The following is a 22,824-nucleotide window of genomic DNA, read 5'->3' as shown; positions in this document are numbered from 1 at the left end:
ACAGAAAACACAGTGCTGTATGTGCTCTGTTCCACATGGTAGGCATTACGAGGTGGTGACCTTTGCATCAAGCTACAAAAAAGCGGAATGCTAACACAATCCTCCCCAGGCATGCAGCAGCCAGCCAGGAAATATCCGAGTCTATCAGCTGAAGATGAATAATTACACAGTTTTAAAACAGTTTAGGAAGGTATTCCATGGGATAAACACAGCAATCACTAGTTGCTTACTTTAATCCAAGATTTCTTCATGTATTTGCATCCAATTTCCACCTATTCACAACCATGAGCTATTTTTCATGTAAAAGTGATTTGAAAAGTTGATGGCTTGCTGCAAGCTGCTCCTCTGTTCAACCAAAGCAGTGAGGACACACAGGTTTTCTTCAAAGGATGAAAGTCACAGCAAAACCTTTACAGTCCTTTTAAGCCTAGAACACATTTGCATGATAAAATCTACAATTAGAAGGAGTTGGAATTTTTTTTATTTCATTACACTACCCATACTGAGAATGAAGCAGAGAATCATTTCCAGATGGTGTCCTGGTTTGGGTTGGGTTGGTTTGTCAGCTCTACAGGGTTTTGGAAGGTTTAGTTGCTTGATCCTGGAGTGCTGACAATTCAGAGACTCTCTTTTCCAAACCAAAAGTAAGTACTTTCCTCCTACCCTCCCTAACCTTGTACCATGTCACTCTACACATCTCTCTTTGCTCAGACACCCAAAAGTTATTAGGAATGTTTCTGGTTTAGCTTTGCTTGTACAAAATGCAGCTCCCTGCAAACAATAAAACAAGCAGCCATAAAACAAATGACCTATTGTGTCCTTGGGTTTTATTTGCAAACAATCCTTGAATCCCAGACTGGTTTGCGTTGGAAGGGACCCTTAAAGATCACCCAGTTCCAACCCCCTGCCACGGGCAGGGACACCTTCCACTAGAGCAGGTTGCTCCAAGCCCCTGTGTCCAACCTGGCCTTGAACACTGCCAGGGATGGGGCAGCCACAGCTTCTCTGGGAAAAGTCTGTGCCAGCGCCTCAGCACCCTCACAGGGAAGAGCTTCTGCCTAAGAGCTCATCTCAATCTCCCCTCTGGCAGGTTAAAGCCATTCCCCTTGTCCTGTCCCTACAGGCCCTTGGCCAAAGCCTCTCTCCAGGTTTCCTGGAGCCCCTTTAGGCACTGGAGCTGCTCTAAGTAGTCTCCCCTTCAGGAGCCTTCTCTTTTCCAGGCTGCCCCAGCCCAGCTCTCTCAGCCTGTCTCCAGAGCAGAGCTGCTCCAGCCCTCGCAGCATCTTTAATCTTGGTTATTAAAACATAATTCAACTGTAACACTTACCTCCGACTCTAATCTGTTAGTTTATAGGGGAAATATCAGTGCTCCCCTCAATTAAAACAGATAACCGAAAAAGAGAAGGAGACTGATACAATAAAACCATCAAATGCATAAAATGTAGATGAAACTGCAGGAAAGGAGGTTCATGGATTAGTGTGTGACATGTTCCTTGTCGAAAGAGTGCACAAAATAAGACAAGCCATTTCTACATTGTCAATGCCTTTTTAAGTTTACAATCTGCAAAATTAGGGTTGCTTGAAGAGTTTCGCATGTCCTGTTCAAGAACCAAAACAAACCTGAAAGATATATGGTGGAAACCAAACCAAACCAAACAAGCCACCAAACAGAACAACCACCAAAAAACCCCAACACCGCAAGATTCAACTGCTGACAAAGCCCTAATGTAAGCATACGTATTGTTTAAAAACTAACCCAAAGTGTTCTGAGCATTTATTCCATCTCTCCGAGGAGAGAAGGCATGCTCTAACCTCACGCTTTTACAACAAACACAAGCTTGAGGAGGATTTTCCAGCTGCTTGAAACACAGCTCTCAGCTAGAGAAATATCTGGGGGGGGGAAGCTCTCTCTTCTGAAGGAACCTGTCTCTTCTAAGGTCATCACTAACCAGTACAATGCACTTTTCATACCAAAACAAATGAGAGTGAGCCTCTGAAGGACAAATTTTTGAAGGCTGGCATAGAATCATCACCCGTCTTTAAAACTGGCAAGTTTAAACCCCGATTATTCTTTACCTCAAATTGTGCAGTCATATATACACGGGCATAAGCAGCCAACCTGCCCTAAGAAATATTCACCCTAGCGCTTCTGCTATGCCAGCTCCACTGTCTGCTGGGGCTCAGCTGAACCCCTGTAAGGATTCATTTTAAGGATCCAGTTTATACTACAGCCCCACGAATAGTTGCACTAACACCACTATTAGTGAGGCAAACCTCAGTGGAGAGATGGAGCAAACAACAAAGGAAGAAACCTCTGAAGTTCTGCAGCTGCAACACCAAGCCCACATTGTATGTACCAACATTGTTAGTGCCTGAGGGATGTCAAGTGTTTGATGGACCACTGAATATTCAGTAGGAATCACTAAATAACTATCACTGTGCTGCCAGCACTGTGGAAAGTGGTGGGCTCTACCCAAATTTACTACACAAAGAGATGAGCTGGTATGAAATAGAGGTGGCACAGTGCAATGTAACTTCTAGAAACCAGCATAATGCAGCTGGACATGCAGAGAGTCCGAAATCATCACACAGCAATACTGCAACAAAGATGACTGCTAAAAACAATATTCACCAAATGATAAAGCTGACGAAATATAAAGTCCTTCAGGCAGTTTTTAAGCCTAACACTCATTTACTCATTGCTTTGTGCTTTGCTGGAAGTATACAAGACCCTTCCAATGTAAATAAATCACATTTGCAACCCCCTTGAGGCACTTAAACCATTACAGTGATGTAGGCCAGTACTAGCAAAAAATGAGCCCTCAGTTCTCATTTTTGCCTCTCAATTTTATCTTTCCTGTAGCTAAACTGCATTTTGCTTAGTCTCCAATTTATTTGTTCTATAGGGCCCTGAATAGCTGTGTTTAAAACAAACACCCTTATTAAGCACTTATTGTTCCACCTGTTCTGAAGGTAAATGTTAAAAAAAGGTATATATTTCCTGCTTGCTAAACATATAAAGTACTCCTGAGAATAAATCCATTTTAGCAGCTCTCTGGCAACAGCATCTCTATGAAATACTTGGGTTTTTTAGCACTGAATTTCACAATTATTTGCAGGTTGATTTTATTTAATCTCAGAGCAAACAGATTTGTTACAAGAAAGTGACAGGGAAAGAGGGATGATCCCTGGGGTGGCAGGACCCATCGGACTGTCAGAGCTGCACAGGAACACACAACCCTCTGCCTTTCATGTACAAACACTGAGCTTTGTTCATCAATAAAGAAATACTTTCCAATTCCTGAAGCAGGGAGCACCTATTTCTCAAAATCCTCACATAAACCCCAATATTAGAGGCTCTGTCACTAGAGAGAGCTGGGAAGAGCTGGTGAAAACGCACTGGGATTATGACAGCAGCAAACACTGGAATTGCAGAGAGCAGCCAGCCTCCCGAGAAGAGCACCATTAGCACGTTAGTGTCATTCCAGCCCACCTGCATTCCCATAGTGTCACACCATGGCCCTTTCTTCCTGGATTCATTCTACTTGCTCCTTTCTCACAGGCAGGCAGGGAGCTAATGAGCTTCCTTACAACTGCAGAAGTTACCAGTGCATGATGTAGTGGTGGAACTGTCTTAAATAAATCAGCCAGAGCTGTGCCAAATTCCTCCAGACTCATCTCCTGTTGGTTGTTTACCAATGGTTCAGTGGATTTTTAGGTTCAGGAACCACCAATGTCTTTGTGAAAGACTAACAACTGTTGGCTTAGATGGCTTTCAGTGGGGAGAACCTAATCTCCTGCATTCAAAAGAAAAAAGGATTGCTTTGATATTCAGGCAATAAAACCATTACTATTACCATAACTATTTCACTTAGTTTGAAGTACGCCAACCTAGATGGCATATTCTGCATTAAAAGTTAAAAGTTCAGAAGGAGAAAACAAAAGCTTCCAGGACCAATGGGGTACCACATGGCCATGGAGAGCACACAAGGTCCCAAGCCAACCATGACCTGAAACCATTCCTACAACAGCTTTCCCTTCCCGGTATCCAAAACTTCACAGGAAAACAAAAGTAACCCCCGCACAGTGGCAAGAAACACACTGGATAAGGCAATTATCTTCTCCATCTGGACAGAAAAACACCTACTGAAGAAGGAGGAAGCTATGAAAAACCACCCAGCTATTCCTGAAAGCCCAGGCTAATCTCAGGATGGGGGAAAGGAGTCATGTTTTACTGCATGGGTGGGTGCAGCCACCTCAGAGAGCCCAAGGCATGGACCACAGGCCTGGTGGCACCACAGGGGCAAACAAGACACTCTTAGCAGGCAGGCTCAGCACAACTTTTGTAGCCCTCCTGAATACATGACATGGTTTGCTATCAGAACTAAGCCACAAGGCTGTAGGATGAGTCAATTTGACTGATCCTGGCTGAAAACAAAGCAAGCTCTTATGAGTTGCTCTGCAACCCCGGGCCTGATACGGCAGGAGGATGTGCCCAGAGAACAACCTCCTCTGTACACAGCAGCCAGCCACGAGGTTGGATGTGCCATCATCTGCCACATCTAACCACAGCCTGTGTCTGAATCCACAGCTCAAAGACACCTCTTCACAGCTTCACTGGAGAAAATCTGAAACTGTACTCAATAAGATCGCAAGTGAAGCTGTCCTTCACACCTCCTGTCATCATGAAATTAAACCAAGAACTTTTAAAACCTAGTATGATGGAATGATTGAATGGTTTGGGTTGGAAGGGAGCTTAAAGCTCATCCAGTTCCAACTCCCTGCCACGGGCAGGGACACCTTCCACTAGAGCAGGTTGCTCCAAGCCCCTGTGTCCAACCTGGCCTTGAACACTGCCAGGGATGGGGCAGCCACAGCTTCTCTGGGCACCCTGTGCCAGCGCCTCAGCACCCTCACATTTTCTCACTTCAGTATCTGGATGGGACAATGTTACAAACAGTTAATAAACCAAAAGCAATCAATTGAAGCACACTGCCTATGTTTTAAGAGATATAAAATACAACAGCACTGTAACACCTACACATGCTGTAGGAGAAGCCTCTGCAGGTGTTCCAGTACCACATAGAAACCACACCCTCATCGGGCACATCTCATTCAACGACCCAACTCATTAGGATTCCTTCAGAACTTGTCTCTCAAATCAAAACTAGATGCCAGACATCAATCAGTAACAGCCGCACAGGTTTATCAACTTAAAACACCCACTTTGGGAGGAGAAATAATTTGTTCAGGCATCTGGAGATCCCAAACTAAGTGGGATGGCAGAGGGAAAAATGAACAAGGGAGGACTGCATGATCTGTACTCTGATTTTGTATCCAGTTATATGGATACAGGGAACCTGCACTTTGTATCATGTCAAGTCCTAGAAAGTAAAATCAATTTCACTTAAAACTGTCTGAATATCCAGCATTTAATCTGTTGTATTACCTAGGATGTAAGCCATTTATCAAAATGTGTTAAGTATTTCACTCTATTTCAAATATTTATCACCTTTACCATGTCTTAGAAGGCAGAGATTACACATGTTAACACTCTGACCAGCATTCCCAGTATCAGCAGAAGAGACTTCTCAGATTTAAATTTATATTCCAAAAAGACAAATTTCTCTAACACACTGAGCAAAGGAAATGGCAAAGCAACCTGAGCACGTTGCCTTTTCCCTGGGATTTGCCTAGAAACAAAACCCACCACCACATTGCACACACAGCAAGAGGTTCTGTTCTGATTTTACAAATCCATTGCTTAGTAACACATTCATTCCAGTAGATTTTGATTTTAAACCCAAGCTCCCCCCAAAAAGCCATATTTATGCTTTCAGAGATTCCTAATTTCCCTTTCACTGAAGCATTGCTGTATTGCCTTGTCCTTGGAGAGTTTTATCTGGGATTATACATATGTACCAAAACACAGCTGTTCCACTTCTTTCCTCCTTTCTTTTTTCCACAGAGAAAAACCTGCCTCTATCAGCCACCCAATTAGCTGCTCACTATCAAAAGGCTGCTGAGGCCTTTCATCTTCTGGAAAACTGGATTCAAGTGAGAGGGTGTCATGGAAACTGTGTCTCGGGTCATTTCCTGTTTCGGTTTTTAGTCACCAAAAATAAAATAGTAATAACAATAATAGTGGGGGTTTTGTGATGAAAACAAAATAAAAGACTTGTTATCCCAGGCTGCAAAGCATGCAGGGGCTATTAAAGAAGAAATAAATACTATTCTTCATGAGAATTCTTCATCTGACAAACTTGAAACTTGATTTTCAATTCAACATGCAACTCTCCCCTAAAGAAAGCGAAGATCAAACGTGAAGAACACAAAACCTGCAGCAAATATGCAATGAAATAATGAAGAATTTAAAGTAAACCATCAAGCTTTCAGAACATGGAGGCTTTTTGTAGTTAGCAGTACTACTGTACAGCAGACACTGTGTTTCTCCAGGTATTTCACTATCAAGTAGGATAGAAAAGCATTGGATAGATAGTTAGATAGGGGATTGCTATCAACTCACAGAAGTTTCAGGTCTTTATCTATTCCAAATACCTCCTTTTAGAAACTAATAACCTCAAATACGTCTAGCTTCTGCAAAACCAGATCAAGCTTGCTGAATTTCAGTATTAGAAAAGAGATGCACTTGACTGGTAAAGCCACAAAAAACCATATGAAAGACACCAAATTCACATACGTGACAGATTTCAACCAGCTGCTTGAGGTTACAGGTAACATCACATCCGTGCAACAAGCCCATGCACATGGAAGGGCCAGTGCAATGTGAGGCGCTCATATAATATTCATCTGAAACTAGCATGATGTTAACAACATTAACGTTTATCATGAGCCGACATGCAAGGTACTACAATAGAGCAGACTACTCAGGTGATGGCTGGGAAGTCCCTGCTCCATGCTCCTGATGAAGTTCCTGCTAATCTTAATCTGAAATTATTTTATTTACAGAATCCCAGACTGGTTTGAGTTGGAAGGGAGCTTAAAGCTCATCCAGTTCCAACCCCCTGCCATGGGCAGGGACACCTTCCACTAGAGCAGGTTGCTCCAAGCCCCTGTGTCCAACCTGGCCTTGAACACTGCCAGGGATGGGGCAGCCACAGCTTCTCTGGGAAAAGTCTGTGCCAGCGCCTCAGCACCCTCACAGGGAAGGATTTTTTCCCCACAAGTTCTGAATGTAAAACCTCAGCTCCACCTTACACCACAGTTATTTACTAAATGAGTCACAGTCCAAGTGATCATTTTAATAGTGGCATGTTTTTGAGGAACTCCAATCAGGAGAAATTTGGAACAGGGACACTCTGGAGTAGAAAACTGTCAATTTATGTTTATCCACATTATTGGGGAAACTTTTAGTTTCTGATTCCAGCAACCGGTGCTGCCATCTCCAGTTCCTGAACCCTGCAGAACACAACTGTTTCTTCTTTAAATTAACACACCACAACCACAGGCTCTTAGAAATTCCAGCTTCATTCTATCTAAGGCAGCAACGGCAGTACTCAAAGCTAAAAAAGAAATACTATGGGAAAGCTCACAAACCAGGGAGCTTTTATCCTTAAGATGGGTGGCAAACAAAGATAATGACTTAAGAATGACTTAGTCTTTTGCCAGAGGCAGAGAGAAAGATACCATAAGGTTGCACATATACCTACATAATGCACTTCATTAAACACAGAGTTAAATGTGGCGACTACCAGGGAAAGACAGTTGTCCTCTTAGGGGAGGAAGTAAATCAAGGGTATCACTTATGCGAGAGCTTTTTTTTGGCAAGAGGAGGTCGAGCAAAGTGCACGGTACCTGGAATGCACCCATTTACAAGCACACCTAGAAAGGGATTAAGCCTTTATTCAAAAATAAGCAGGTTGGCTCTTTATTTGGTTTTATACAGAGAAATCCTATGTGCTCATGCTGGGGCTGCTGGCAAAAAGGTGTTGAGTGATTTGTCTCTAAAACCTTTTTCAATTCTCAATTAGAACGATGACATCAATGCATAACACCTTGGTTTCTCCTAAGGCAAGAAGCGTCTTCAAGTCACACAGGAGCACGGAGAGAGCCCAGCCCACTGCCTTTCACCCCTGATTCACTTTGGCCATGCATGTTCCTCTTGCAACATTCTCCAGTTTAATACCTTCAATCCTCTTTGAAGGTACCTGGGTGTAAATCTCAGCTTTCGCTCTCAGCCGCCGCACAACCCAGTGCTTTACCCTTAGGGGGAACCTGCAGACACCCAACTTAAGCCAGACACAGACCAGCTTATGCTCTTTCATGAAGTGATGGAGTCTCCAGCTGTGACTGCAGCTGAAAAACCAACAGCAAATACAAGGAATAGGGTGAAGATGGGCAGCTGGGCTCCAAGGCAAGAAGCAGGGATGAAGTACTGCTATCAACACACCTCTGTTTGGAGGTACCTGACCACCAGCAGCCCCCAGCTCTTCATCTTAGAAATACATGAGCAGCATTTGCACAGCAACCAGCAAGAACTAACTCGACCCACAGAGTCCATCCACCCTTCCCACCAGGGACAGACCACCTAAGCAAATTAGCAGCTCTACTCCAAAGGATCCCAATCACATCTCTCCAGCTTTATCATCCTTATGAAAAGAGTTTGGGTATTTTTGCCTCCCCTTTTATTTGTTACTAATGACCTCTGTGAATCTTCACTCAGATGTTTCCAAACTGCAACACATTTTCTGGGGTCCTTGCAACAGCACTAAGATGAAGCGCTCTCTGCTTGTTTCCTCACAGAGCACATGAATCAGCAACAACTGCAAAAGGAGATGCCTTTATCAGAGAACTTCAGAATTGTTTTGTTAAAGTTCAGTTCTTTTTGCTAGTGGAAACTTAATTAGATGCCCACAAGAATGAGAATTAGATGCCCACGAGAATAAAAATTCATGAGATTCTTATTCTCATGAAGACATTCCCCAGGTCAAACCGAACATATCCACGACCCTGCAGCTTATCTTTTGAGAAAGAAAATCTTTTTCTTGCCAAGAATCTGTGGCGAACCACAGACAAAAAAAGTAATACCCAAAATCCAGCTGAGAGATTAAACAGAAGATGAAAACTAACATCAGATCTCAATTTAGAAATAAATAAATAATCAAATGCTGTTGTGGTAAGTGGCCATTACAGACAAACTTGATCTGCAGCCCAAACCACAACTAAAGGGACTACCTGGGCTGAGAAAAGTTGTCTCAATGTCACCGGGCTGGGAAGCAGCTATTGTTTGATGCAGCCCCACTTGTGCTGCCAGGGTAGCACAGAGCTCATTGCAAATGCAAAGCCCCAGCTGGGGGTAGGAAGAACTGAACGTGTTAAATGCTTGGCTGGTGAGTGCCTGTACCAATCGCCCCGCGCTGGGGAGGGGGTTCCCTCCCCCATCCCATCCCGCTCCCCATTATTCTCCATTCAAGCTGAAAGCGAGAAGGTCTTTTCCTGTGCCGCTCGGTGTCAGCCAGACTTGGGAAGCTCGGCAGGAATTGCTGAGAGATCCAGAAAGGACACAAAAGCCTCCTTCCACAAAGCGCCCTTTCATCTAGGCAGTATGTCTATTAAATACGTCCTGTTAATGTGCATACATTTTTATAAAGAGATTATAAAGTGAAGACTCAGTCACTAACTCGACTGCACAATAAGATTTTAAAGTCTATTACTAGAAAAGTGGGGTTTAAAATGAGTAGCTGGGAATGCTTCACAGCTCCTCTGCAGTAACACTCAAATAGCTCTGGTACCCGCAACGGCAGCCAAAGCTCTATTTCATATGTTTCGGTGCTTTCATTTCTCTATTAGGTGACACACAGGGACCTCAGACTATGACCACTCTGACTTTGGTACTGCTCAGGGATAAAACAGAAAGGATGGTTCAAGCCCTGACCTGCACCAAACACAATGCTCAGAGGACAACTAGGTAGTTGAAAAGACTAAATAAGATAAAATTTGATCGGAACCTGCTCTTTCCTCATGGCATCAGGAGGAACTGGTGAGCTGCCATTCCTCAGCATTTGCTCCTGCTCTCACCAAAACCAAAGCAGTAAACAGCATCTTCATCCACTTTCTCCATTACACCCCTTTCTACATCTTTCTCCTCCCTTTCCTTTGTCCATGGGGCTCAGCATCTCCCAAGATTTTGAACAACTAAGGTAGATATAAATTCCCGACAGCCTTGGGAGAAAGCAAGTTAGTTTCTGTCCACTGAGAGGTAACGGGGTAAAAAAAAGAACCTTTTTTCTTTCTGCATCAAAACAAGGCCCCAAGTTGACAATCTTCACCAGCGTGGGTATGGCTAAAAGCCAGCTCCACATACCAGCCTTTGCAGGACCTGCAGCAAGCCACACTGACAGCCCCAGACTTGCTATAGCAAGATTTTAATAGTTTAAATGTATTTCTGGACATGCAGATGATCAGACTTAGAGCCTGATGCTAATATTGGTTCTAACCTTCTTTCAGAGCAAGAATCCCAAAAAGGCTGTATATCTGGTTTAAGTACGGAAATGAGATGTCACCTCCTTGCAGCAGTGGCAAGCCCCCAGTCCAGCTCCTCGCTGCAGACAGAGGAAGAGCGGGTGGTTGCAACGCCGCTGGGTTTTGTCATGCAGACAGTGCTCTGCACATCTTCAGCTCTCCGCATTCACAGCCCTTAGGCATCCATCCAGATCCCTGCCAGTCCCGCAGGGATACCTTCCATCAAGCACAAAATATCAGGAGGTCTGTTACAACTGTGTTATTTCTTGTGCTGATGGGAGAGAAGTGTCCATCTTCCACACCAGAGCTGAGAACCAGCTACCTCAGCACCACACACATCACACACAGGAGGGTAAGTGCTCGCCCAATGCCAGTGGGGCAGAGAATGTGCTTCCAGCCCACTGATAGTACTGGAAAGCACGAGACAGAATAGCAAAACCAACACAGAACAAGCGAAACAGAGCTCAGGAAACGGTGGAGTGATGCTGGAAACCAGTTCTGCTCCACCTTTGGTCTGCACAAGAGAGCCCAAAGTACAATTTCCTGGGAATCCCCTGCTCTTCCCAATGAGCCAAGGTTCAGGGTCAAAGGCCTTAAACACAATAACATTATTTTGTATGCAAGCTGCACCAAGATGTGGATTCATAAAAAACAGGTAAAAGCCTGGAATAGGCCTGACCTACACTATAGATACATCTAGCAAAGCAGTTCTTATCTAACTTGGCTCAGAGCGGACAACAGCCTTCACTACATTTTCGAAGACTCGTAGAATCCCAGACTGGTTTGGGTTGGAAGGGACCTTAAAGCTCATCCAGTTCCAACCCCCTGCCACAGGCAGGGACACCTTCCACTAGAGCAGGTTGCTCAAAATCCCAAAACAATGCATTTCTCTACCACAGTTTTTAATGACTTTATTATCCTTTTTCAGCTGCTTCTCTTTCTCCTTTTGCAGGAATTTTCAGGCCCTACTAAATCATCCAAACGACACACTCGGAGCAGAGAGCACACACAGCAGGTCTTGCTTTTCAGATGAGCCTTCACATAGCAGGTCTGCACTCTTTCATCCTGACTCCAAGTCTTTCCTTCTCAAAATAGCCACTGCACCTCTGCTCCTCAAAGAGAAACCCTCCATTCCAAGCACCAAAAACCATGGCAATGTATGTTGGGTTTCATTTATTTTTGGAGGCTGACTTTCTATTCTTGGATACGTATGAAAAAGCAGCATTTCAAAATCTGGTAATCTGCAATTACCAGAACCTATTTTTTTAAATGTATTTCTAGCCTTACAGTCAACAACTTACTGAATAAATGCATAAATATGAAGGGAGAGGCAAAATTACTTTTATGTGACATCATGGTGAATCAATATGTTAAAATTCATTGCATTCAGTTTCTTACCAAACAGATATAAATGATCAGTCATTTCTATCAAGCATATCCCTCAGAGCAGCTACTGAAAACACATCAGCAGCAGGATTCAAAATGAATAGACAGAATGGTATAATCTCAAATTATAGCTTCATTTCAATCCAAAATGAAAAATAGACTTCGTTTTTTTCCCCAAATCACACTACTGGGCAGTAACTCACAGGATAAGGCAGGCTACATAAGTGATGCTAGCTTTGTATTTTCAACCTAAGCATAGAATCATAGAATGGTTTGGGTTGGAAAGGACCTTAAGATCATCCAGTTCCAACCCTCTGCCATGGGCAGAGATGCTAACCTAAAGCTAAAAAAGCTTGAAAAGTTTCAGTTTTCATCCTCTTCCTGCGATGTATTTGAATATTAACCTTTCCCTTTTTTAAATCATGACCTCCTACAAGCAAGACACCAGAGACTGTGTATCCAGGAATAACATTTTCTAATTTTAATCTAACAGAGCAAAGATCTCTGAAATATAGAGTTTAAAAACAGCTGCCTGAGCACTGCTGGATAAGGTGACACACGAGCCATCCCCAGTCCTTATTCCTGTCCTCCTGCCTGCACCAAAGTGCAGTTTTCCCTGTAAACTGTTTCCTCCACCAAGCTAGACCAAGGGAATAAATCCCACGTCACACCTGGGAGCCCTGAATAGCCACTGGCAAAACAAATGAAAGACAAGGAAGAAATTCCCATTACACACAATTCTTTGTGTCTCCCACTTGGCCGTGCCGGCTGTTGTCTGCTGGAAGAGGAACCTGCAGCCCATGCACCTGCTTCCTATCAAAACACTGAGCTGTAGTTTAGGATCCACTGTGTTGAAATGGCCTTTCCTCCTGTCTTGCACTCCTTGCAATGATGAGAGATCCTGATTCTTTCTTTTCCTCCACAAACGGTGTTTAGATCTCCAAAATCCAAAGTCAGAAATCCATATGACTTTCGTATTGGAAAAAGCAAGGGAAAGAATGTGCCAGTTCACTGACCACGAACAAAACAAGAAAAATATCCTGAAAACAACTTTCTATACCAACCTTCCATCAGCATTTGCCCATGTGTTGATTTGCACTGACTAGGCTACCACTGCAAGCAAACACTTCAGGCAAACTTCACATTGCTCCCACAGCACACACCTCTGTAGCCAAACCAAAGTGCCCGTTGTAGAGTATTCCCAAAAATCACTCCTCACCTGATGTTTGCCAGCACATACAACATCTCAGCATCTACTTCAGCCCAAAAAGCATGACAGGATTTGTTGTTCCTCTTCCTTGCTGTTTGGAGGCAAAATAGCAGTAGCGCAAGTTGAACATGACCAGCCTCTGCGGAGGACTTGGGCTTTCTGCCATTCCCAAAGCAGCAGCAAGGTTTGGGATGCATCGATGAGCTGAACCATCCCACTCTGTCACACACTACCTGATACACAGCAGACATGGAATGGTCCCTGGTCAGGAACAGCTCTGCTGTCATCACTGGCCACGCCATCATCTGGATGCTGCTGAACACCTCTCCCTGCAGCTGTAGCACTATTCCACCCCCATCCACCATCACGTGGGATAGGGAAAGGAGAGGAAACAATCACAAGCCTGCAGGGATCCCACAGCTGATCTTCCTTGTGCTAACATGGCTTCAAGGGAAGAACTGGTGAAGACTGCTGTTTGTTTGGTTAAAACCAAGATGTTTTGCTAACTTGCCATTCATTTCAGTATCACATGCTACCCTCACACCAAAGGAGGGTCTGCTATGATAAAACCTTATGCTCCTGATGCGCACAGTTTGGGGATCCTTTATTTTCCAACAAGTTCCCAAGGGCTGGGAAGCTCTTTCCAGCCTTGGCTCAAAGCCTGGACTCGCTCTAGGCAAACAGGCTCCCAGTACGGCTATTTGTGGGTCTGTCCCTTCTCCCCTTCCCATCACCACAAACACCTCCCCAGGTTTTGCTCAATATTACTCCTGAGGTGAAAGTACAGCCTAAGAGGAAATAATTCTAATACTTCCTGTGCTGAAAGCAAGAGAAGCAAGGACTGAACCAGAGGCAGGGTGGTCATGGGGGCACCTAATCCCTTTGGTGTGGTACCATCATATCATCACCATCAAGCAGAACTTACCTTCACATGCAATCTGGTCTGAAATACACAGAAAACAGCACAAAACTACTCACATAACCCTACGCAAGGAATTCTGCTTAAGGCATCCCTGCTTCTAGAAACTTTTATGACAACTTCCAGATGTGTCTATTTTAAAGCCTTGTCCCCTGGCCTCATTCCCACCTGCGACGATCACAAGCGTAGCCAAAAACTCCTTCTGCATCGCAGGAGTATGTGCAAAAGATGGCCAAAACCAGACAGAGAGCACTGGCCAGACAGCTCCGCAGAAATGCTGGAAGTGAAATTACAGCTTTTCTCAAAGAGGTGTCAGGGCTTTTTTGCTCTAATAGAGTGGTTGCAGCTTCAAATCACATTGTCAAAGTTGAGTAAAACCGTGCGCCCAAAGGGAAACAGCACTAGTGAGAAGCTGGGTTTATCAGCTGCTTCTGCCTGAGGAGCTGGTAAAGGGAGAGGTAACAGTTTGTTTTTACTAATGATTGTAGTTGTGCAAATATACTTTTGCAAAATTACTTGGGAGACCCTACAGAGACTTTACAGGTGGTTGATAAAAGTGACTCCATTAAAACTTTTCATGGGGTTGGAAATGGATATCATTGATTTGTGGCATTGAAATCATTATTTCAAATTCAACTCAGATTTTCTCTGCTAAATTAGACTCATCGAATCATACAGAAATCTGTTCTGGGGAAGAGCACACATAATGCAAGATTCAAGCCATGACTTCACATGCACTCTGGTTTATATCAGAAAAGGCATGTCTCACAACAGACACTGGGTCAGTATCAATGGTATTAAACTCGGTTTTCCATGGGAAAGAGAGCACGAGGAAATCCTTCCAGATGTCATTAACATTGCATGTTATTGAGCAACAATATACTACAGGAAAACAAAGACTGCAGAATGCAGTCCCTCATACTTTATCATTTTACACTTTATTCTGCAGTAAGCCTGTGACACAAGAAGTGATAGAGATGTTAGTCAAAACCTCAGCAGAACCTCTGACATACAAAACAAAGGCTGGTGTATCAAACAAGCACAGCTTAAAAAATTTAGTGTAAGTAATTATCCATGTACAAGAAAACAGGAAAAAAGACCAGAAGTCAGTATTTTCCTATCCAACTACATACAAAAAAATCACTCCTGGGACGTTTTCCAATCCTTTCTGAAGTCCCCAGCAAAGCCCCCATAACCTCTGATCCACAAAGTATTGCCATTCCCAGGCTTCACTGAGAGCCAGACTCACACTGAAGTAGCCCTATATCCCAGCCTTGGGAAGTTCAAACCATGGAGCACCCAGACAAGGGAAATACAGAGATCTGGGGTACTTCCTCATTGCTGGGCACTTCCACACATGAGGGTGCTGAGCAGACAAGGCTCAAATCATTTCTTTGCCAATTTTTCACCAATAATTGATGAACTGAAAACAATCATTGTTAAACAAGCACAAATACTAGTAATGTTTAACCGTAAGGTTGGATGGGGCTTGGAGCAACCTGCTCTAGTGGAAGGTATCCCTGTCCATGGCAGTGAGTTGGAATTGAGTGAGCTTTCAGCTCCCTCCCAACCCAAACCAGTCTGACAAACAACGAATAATCTGTCAACACTTCCTTTTATCCACAGACATATAAGAATAACTGATAAACACACACACATACACAAATCCTTTTAATACTTCACATTTTCTTCCCTTCTCAAACACATCTTGCCTTTCTGTCTGAAGGAAGGTGGAGCACTCGATGGTATTTGGCAATAAGCATTCCATTTTTCCCTCTCTGCTCCCCGGCAAAGCTGCCGGCAGCAGAGCAGCCCCTCTGCTACATTCAGCTGTCAGGCACTGAACCATTCCTCCTCTGCTGAATTAGCCAAGAAAAAGGTGGGCTAACACATGCTACATTTACTTTTGCACCTTCTTAACACATGTGTTATCAGCCCTGCCACAGCTGAGAGATTCTCAATCGCTTCACAGCATACTTGGATTTCTTGCTGCTAATAACCCCTCCGGTCCCTGCCACGACTAGCAGGGTCCTTGGTCACAGCAGTGCAGGGGACAAGTAATTATCTGCCATCCCACCTTGCTGCACCACGCTCCGCAACTTTTATCTGCACAGGACAGCTGCCTTCGCCCTGTTTGAAGTGAAATGTCAGTCTGTGCTAATGCAACACGACTTACATCCTAACGATGTCCTCATGCTTTGAAGAAACAACTCAAAGCCTAATTAAAAATTCAGATTCGGTCTCCTACGTGCAGCCATTTCCCTGCCCTTCCACCAGGATCTCTCCTGTCTTTCTGAAATGTTTCATGCCAGAAAAAAACCCCTAAGAATCCGTGTGGAACAGGATGAAAAACTGCTGCAGACTTGGGCTTTCAGAGCGCCCTAAATAAGGCTGCTGCAGCTGGATTCAAACCAAGATTTAATCATGTAAAACAGATGAGGGTTTACTCCACTGGTTTCTACTCTGTAATTATTACTGAAGTGCACACTACTGCCAAATAATAATTAAAAGAAAAAAAGATGCAGTCAAATATTTATCAGCCTTCCTTACTTACATTTTTCTATTGTATTTCAGCTTCACAAGCTGGAAGAAACCTGAAAATAAAGGGAAAAGCAAGAAAAGGGAAGCAGTTTTCTGTGCTACTGTGTAGCTGAGGATCCACAGAGGTCCAGGTTTCAGACCAAGCGCTTTACATTGAGGAAGCACCTCGCAGTCACTAACAGATTTATTTGTAAATACCCACAGAAAACAGCAGGGAAATGTGTGGAACCCCCAGTTCTGGCATTTCAACTGGTCTGCAGAGCAGCTCAAAATGGGATTTCTCTCTTCTAAGTCGTAAATCCAGCAATTAGCCACAAGACCATTCCATTAGGGAAAAAATACTGTAGTCTGTCAGTGCCCATTTTCAAAGGGATTAAATAAATGGACAGTTCTGATGACTGCAACTCTCTGCCATCACCCAGAAATCTTCAAAGAATGTGGATTTTCCAGAACAATGGCAGCAGAGATTCCTCCCTATCTCCTATTCCTCCCTGGACATCTCCCCATCTCTGTGTCACTCTGGTCTGTGCACAATCTGTTCTTCTTCAAAAACATGTGGCCAGAGAAGTTATTAGTAAAATAACTAAATAATATGCTTAGCAATCAACCTGGAGAAGCTTGTACTGTGTTGTTTGCTATTTTACACATCACAATATCACCTGAGCAAGTACTAATATAATTAAAAAACACAACCACCAACCCAAACAGGAAAATAACCACCAGCAAACTACTGTTTTCAGGTTTAAAATGCCTTTTTTTTTTTCCTTCCAAGCTCCAAGATCAGTAGCAGACAATGACAAAGGGCTGTGCTTCCTTCATGGAGTCAGTGTAAAGGATTAAGACGGCAGAGCTGCCTCTGAAAACATTCAAGGCCCTCTGGGCCTGTAACTTTTGTTACTACCTGGCTAGAAACATCAACATGTATTTTGAAAGTTATAGAAGCACTTAACAATGCTTTTCATCTTCAAAGTATTGCTTAATCCTTTCAACTCTCGATGCAAGTATTATCCCTCTGTTTTAGAGGTGGAAATGTTACCTCGCCCCACATTATCACAAAATAGCCCTCCCCCTTGGACACCCCGTGCAGCTTTAGAGGGTTAAACCTGGCCAAAATGAAACAAAATGCTTACAAAAGTTCTCATTTATTCTTTTCCTGCCTTTGCCTCCCAACCAAAGAATTTCAGTTATTTCAGCCAACAACCTACTCTGTAATTTCAACCAGGTCAGAGAAGCCAGGATCAGTCAGCCAGGTAACAAGGATGGTGAAACTCCACCAGCAGACAGGTCATGCCACAGCCACCAATTTAGTTATAATTTTAGTATAAAGGGATGCTTAGCTTTTAATTGCTGCTGAGTGCCTGATCTACACAGGAGAATACATTGCAGAACTGTCATGCAAGCTACTCATTGACCAAGCTCCATCTCCTCTGCAAATGATATTAGGCTATTTAAGATGTAGTCTACTGAGTAATGACAAGTATTACGGCTGCTCAGACTGGCAAGTGGAGATGTGATTGCACTCTGTCTTCCAAGGATGCAGCCCGCTGCCAAAAGCTGCTCCCTGTAATGATATGAGCGCTGTCAACACATGCTCTAGCAAACAAAAAGAGAAGGTAACGGTGACGGGTGACTGTAGGTACAGTACCTGTGTCCTGCTGCAGGAACAGCACCCACCACAACCAGCAGCTTCTCCTTGGAGTAGGAACAATAATTAAACGGTGCAATGGAGGAAGTCAAACTATCAATGAACTTTCTATATTTAAGCACTCCTGGAGAAACAACACCCAGGACAGTAACACAAGGGCACACAGGTAACAGTAACCCACAGGAGCTAATAACACCCAGGACAGAAACACACAGGAACCTTCTGCCTGCATCACCCAACACGTGTTCTCACCGAGTGAATACTTCGTATGATACAAATGTGTATTTTCTAATTTGAAACTTAAATAAGAAACTGTTAAACCACTGTCTAATGCATTCTGCAAACAATGCATCTCACAAGTTGTTGCCTACATTATCCTCAACTGCTCTATGCAGTACCATTCAAGGAATAAATTTATGTATGAAATCAGAGCACTTACATGGATGAGAAAAAGCATTACTTAAGGTAATAGTCAGATAATGCACTCACACAAGAGCCTATAAACAGAAAGCTGTGGTGCGAGTGCCAAAAACAACTGTCAGGCTGATGCTGGCATCAGAAATCTCTCTTATCTTCACTCTTCTTGTACCTTCAGCCTATACACTACAACATGGATGAACAGGCACCTCATTCCTCTCAAGAATGCAAACAACAAGATTTGATTAAAACCACTAAGTCCTTCTTGCTGTTGGACTAACGACATGAAACACTGGTGGAAGAAGAGCGTATCGCAGGAAGTAGATACTGCGCGGAGGAGACGGATCTCATGGATAGCACTGATGGCTGCTCCAGGAGAAATCTACTTCATTTTCTACCTCACAACTTCCATATACGTTACAGCCTGCCCCTTTCCGCAAGCATTTAAGGCTCACAAATTCCGTGGTTCTCCTCTTACCTCTTCCACTTGCTCCTCTGTTGCCCGCTCTGGAGGCTCCACCTCATCCTCCCTTCCTGCATTTATGGAGGATCTGTCTACAATTTCCTCTTTTTCCAGACTGGAAACACACCCAAACCAACCTCTCACCTTCACTCTATTCAAGCGTTTCCACCTGCTCCTTCACTCATTGGATGCTTCCTCCAGCCCAGACCTACCCTTCCTCCAAAGCCCTCTCCCACAGACGCGTCCCACTCCGGCAGCTGGCGACACCTCCTCCTGCCTATTACCAGGGTGTGCAGACAACTGGAGAGGACCAAAGCATGAAGAGAGCATGCAAGAGAAGCATTAAATCTTACTTCTTCCTCCTCTACAGTTTACGAAGCTAAACAAAACCGCAGCTCCCAAATTGTCGGGTATTAATCTTTCCTCTCGCTATCGCAACTTCCTCTCACCAGGTCCTGATTTGGGGCCTGTCACCATGGTAAACCCAAAAACACCCCTTGATTTAAACCCAATTAAAACCCAAAAGCATTCTCGCTCTTCTTCTTTCTCATCCTTTCTGTCCAGGCACAGCCACACCACGGCACCTGCCTGCATCACCTCAAGCATCCCAGCTACACTGATGGTCCCACAGCACAAGCAACCCACGACCCAGCACCAGGCACCCACCACCCCTCACCAACAGCTACACATACCAAGAAAAGGGCATTTAATTCTGTGCCAGCTACACCCAGTCCTGCCTGAGCAGGGTTAGGGAATTACTACCCTAAAACCCAGTGAGAAGCACAGGCTGCAAGTGACACATGTCATAACATTTTTTGTTCTACTGTAGGAGGTCGGCAAAGAAGCTTCTAAAATCAGGAGAGGTTTGTTCCCACCGGTTTTTAATCTTTAACAGCTGTAATAATGTTACAGGGGAGAGCAAAGGACAGGCTGTGCATTAGCTTGATGGGAGTTAAGACAGCCAAAATATTAAGCATATAAAAATAGAGCTTGGTATGGAAAGGGTTTTCGGAGTTTAACTAGCGGTTTCACCGCATTAAATTACTTTGGGGCCTTAAATATCCAACTAATAGCAAACTCAGTTTTAACATTATCTGCATCCCTATGCACTGGCATTCAGATTGTTCCCGAGTTTGTAACATCGGTGCAATTCGTGGGAAGAAAACCTGGCTCATCCCATGGTTAGCTAGTGTAACACAGCAAGGTAACAACATAGATCTGTGAGTTGCTATTTTAAAGACAGTATGTGTTGAGCTGATCGAATTAGGGCTTTTTTAACACCCACAACAGATTTAGCAACACAATTATACTGACTTAATTTGCATTAACCAGAGACTCCACCAGTTACAGGATTATGCTCATATCTTTTGAAGAAAATACATACATGCATATGCACAGCGTCAGGGAAAAAAGTGACTTCCTTGAATTCAGTACATCAATAATCTACCTTGTTAAGTGAAGTCATTTAAATCCACGTCTTCTTAGCATGAGGGACAAGAGACAGCTCAGTGTTTTCCCGGACAAAACGCAGCCCTAGGAGGCCGGCCAACACAATGATGCTTCAGAGGTGAGAGAATGAAGCCAGTTTAGAGAAGATAAAAGGCCATTTGGGTAGAGACCCCTGCTGATCCTATGAAAGTGTCTCCTTTTCAGTTGGGGCGGCTTTTAAAAGTGCATTTGCTACTGACCGTACCTTCCCCGGGAAGCCGCCTGGGATCTGATTTCACTTTCCCCCCCTGCCGCCCCCAGAGAGCCCGATAGCTGTAACGCAGGTACCAGCTCCCCCTGCAAGAACCACCAGTCCCCACACAAACGCCCCATTAAGACGCAATTCTAAGGCTGAGATGCAAACAACTCCCCATCCCCACCTTCACCCCGACACCGAGATGCACTACAGCATCTGAATATATTTGTCCCAACGCACGCTCGGGCCAGGAAGCGTTTCTTTATCCCGATCGGAGTGTTTTGGGACAAGACTGAACTCACCGCAGCTCCCCGCCAGCAGGCACAGGGATGGATGCTCGGGCGGGGGGCAGGTTTAGCACCGAGCCACGACCCCGCAGCCGCCCCCAAGGCCGGGATCGGACCCCTCCGCTAAGAAAACACCCCTTAGGACTCCGGGGAGGCGTTTTCTGCCCGTTTCTATTGTGTAAATTACGAACAAAACGGGAGTCCGGCCGCTTTACCTCCCTCCCCGCTCCTTCCCCTCAGCGGAGCCGCCGGGGACTGAGGGGAGCGGGGCCGGGGCTGAGGGGAGCGGGGCCGGGGCTGAGGGGAGCGGGGCCGGGGCTGAGGGGAGCGGGGCCGGGGCGCGGCGGCCCCTCACCAAGGGGAGGGAAAGTTCGCAAAGAAGAAAAGAACCGTGAGAGAGGGCGAGTTGTGAGGGGGGAAAAAAGAGAGGAATGAAGAAAGAAAGGGCAAAACAGGAATCGGGAAGAGCGTGCGGAGGAGGGAGGGAGGGAAGCAGGGAGGGAGGGAAAACCAGGCGAGGCCGTACCTGCATGGTGACGACCCCCAGCTCCTCGGTGGCGAGCGTCCTCATCTGCGCGGCCAGAACTTGCGCCTCGTCCAGGATGGAGAACTCGGCCTCGGCGGCGCCCAGCGCGCAGAGCAGCGCCAGGCAGAGCAGGCCGAGCGCACCCCGACCCCGCGGGCGGCGGCCCCGGGCAGCGGCCTCCAGCCGCCCGCCGCCCCGCGCCATGCTGCCGCGGCGGGAGAGCCGCGGGCACCGCCTCCGGGCCACTTCCAACCCGCCCCCCGCGACTCCCGCACCGCCTTCCCCGGGGCCCCGGGTTAGTGCTGCGGGGCGGTCGCCATGCAGGGGGACCGCGGCGGCTCGGCGGGCTGGGAGCCCGGCTCCGGGGCACACTGCGCGCCGCGGCCCCGCCGCTCACTGAAGAGCGGCGGCGACTGGAGAGACGCAAAGTGCGGAGCGGAGGAGGAGCGGGAGCGGCGGGGCCGGGATCGGGATCGGAGGCGCCGCGGGGAGAGGGAGGCGTCTGGTGCCGCCGCGCTGCGGGCGGGGACAGCGCCGGGACGGGACGGGACTCACCCCCCCTCCCTCCGCTACCGCCCCGCCCCGGCCGGCGGGGAGCCCGCACCGGCCCCGGGTGCGGAGCGGGGGCTGCGGGAGCCGCAAGCGAGGGTGCGATCGGCCCTAAGCGTGCTCCTAAAAAGTCAGCAAAACGTTCTTAAAACGTGCCTCTTTTTGCTTTATTTTAACCTTTTTTCTTACTTTTAACTTTTATTTTTACTTTTTTTTTACTTATTTTTTTATATATATATATACTTTTAATCCTCTTTTCTTTTAAATCCGAACACAATGTCCTTGTCTCCTCCCACAACCCAGAGCATAGAATCATATAATCAACTAGGTGAGAAAAGACCTTTAAGATCATGGAGTCCAACCATTATGCACAAAGTCACCCGTCTCTGAGGGTGTCTGCACAGGCTCGGCGGGCTGTGCAAACAACAAGGCTCGAAGAAATATTTATGGTGCAAGAGAGGTGGGAAAGTAGACACATGGAAGGAAAGGGGTGCAAAGCCTGACCTGCACAAAAACTACAGCTGTCGTCCTGGGAAGAGCAGAATAACATAATGGTATAATAGGGGTAACAGAACAAGTCAAGACCCCTGGAGAAACATCCCCTTTGAGTGATGGAGCACTGGGATAGGGAGAAGCACATGCCAACCCCTGCGCCCCGTGATATGTAGCAGCATCTTAGAACCATAGAATGGTTTGGATTGAAAGGGACCTTAAA

At 45.4% G+C, this 22,824-nt stretch overlaps 1 protein-coding gene across 2 annotated transcripts in view; it reads right to left on the bottom strand.

Moving 5' to 3' along the window:
* Nucleotides 1-21,970, bottom strand: part of CACHD1 (cache domain containing 1) — a 109,050-nt gene extending 87,080 nt beyond the window's left edge. For both annotated transcript variants that reach the window (XM_030495711.1, XM_030495712.1), the window contains exon 1: nucleotides 21,561-21,970. In XM_030495711.1, coding sequence (XP_030351571.1) covers nucleotides 21,561-21,764 — 204 coding nt within the window. In that variant the 5' untranslated portion in view covers nucleotides 21,765-21,970. The remainder of the gene's footprint in view (nucleotides 1-21,560) is intronic.
* Nucleotides 21,971-22,824: the final 854 nt, after the last annotated feature.

This window comes from Strigops habroptila, chromosome 8, assembly GCF_004027225.2.
Source record: "Strigops habroptila isolate Jane chromosome 8, bStrHab1.2.pri, whole genome shotgun sequence".
Taxonomy (NCBI): domain Eukaryota; kingdom Metazoa; phylum Chordata; class Aves; order Psittaciformes; family Psittacidae; genus Strigops; species Strigops habroptila.
The sequence above is the reverse complement of the archived record's forward strand: the minus strand, read 5'-3'. Positions and strand labels throughout refer to the sequence as shown.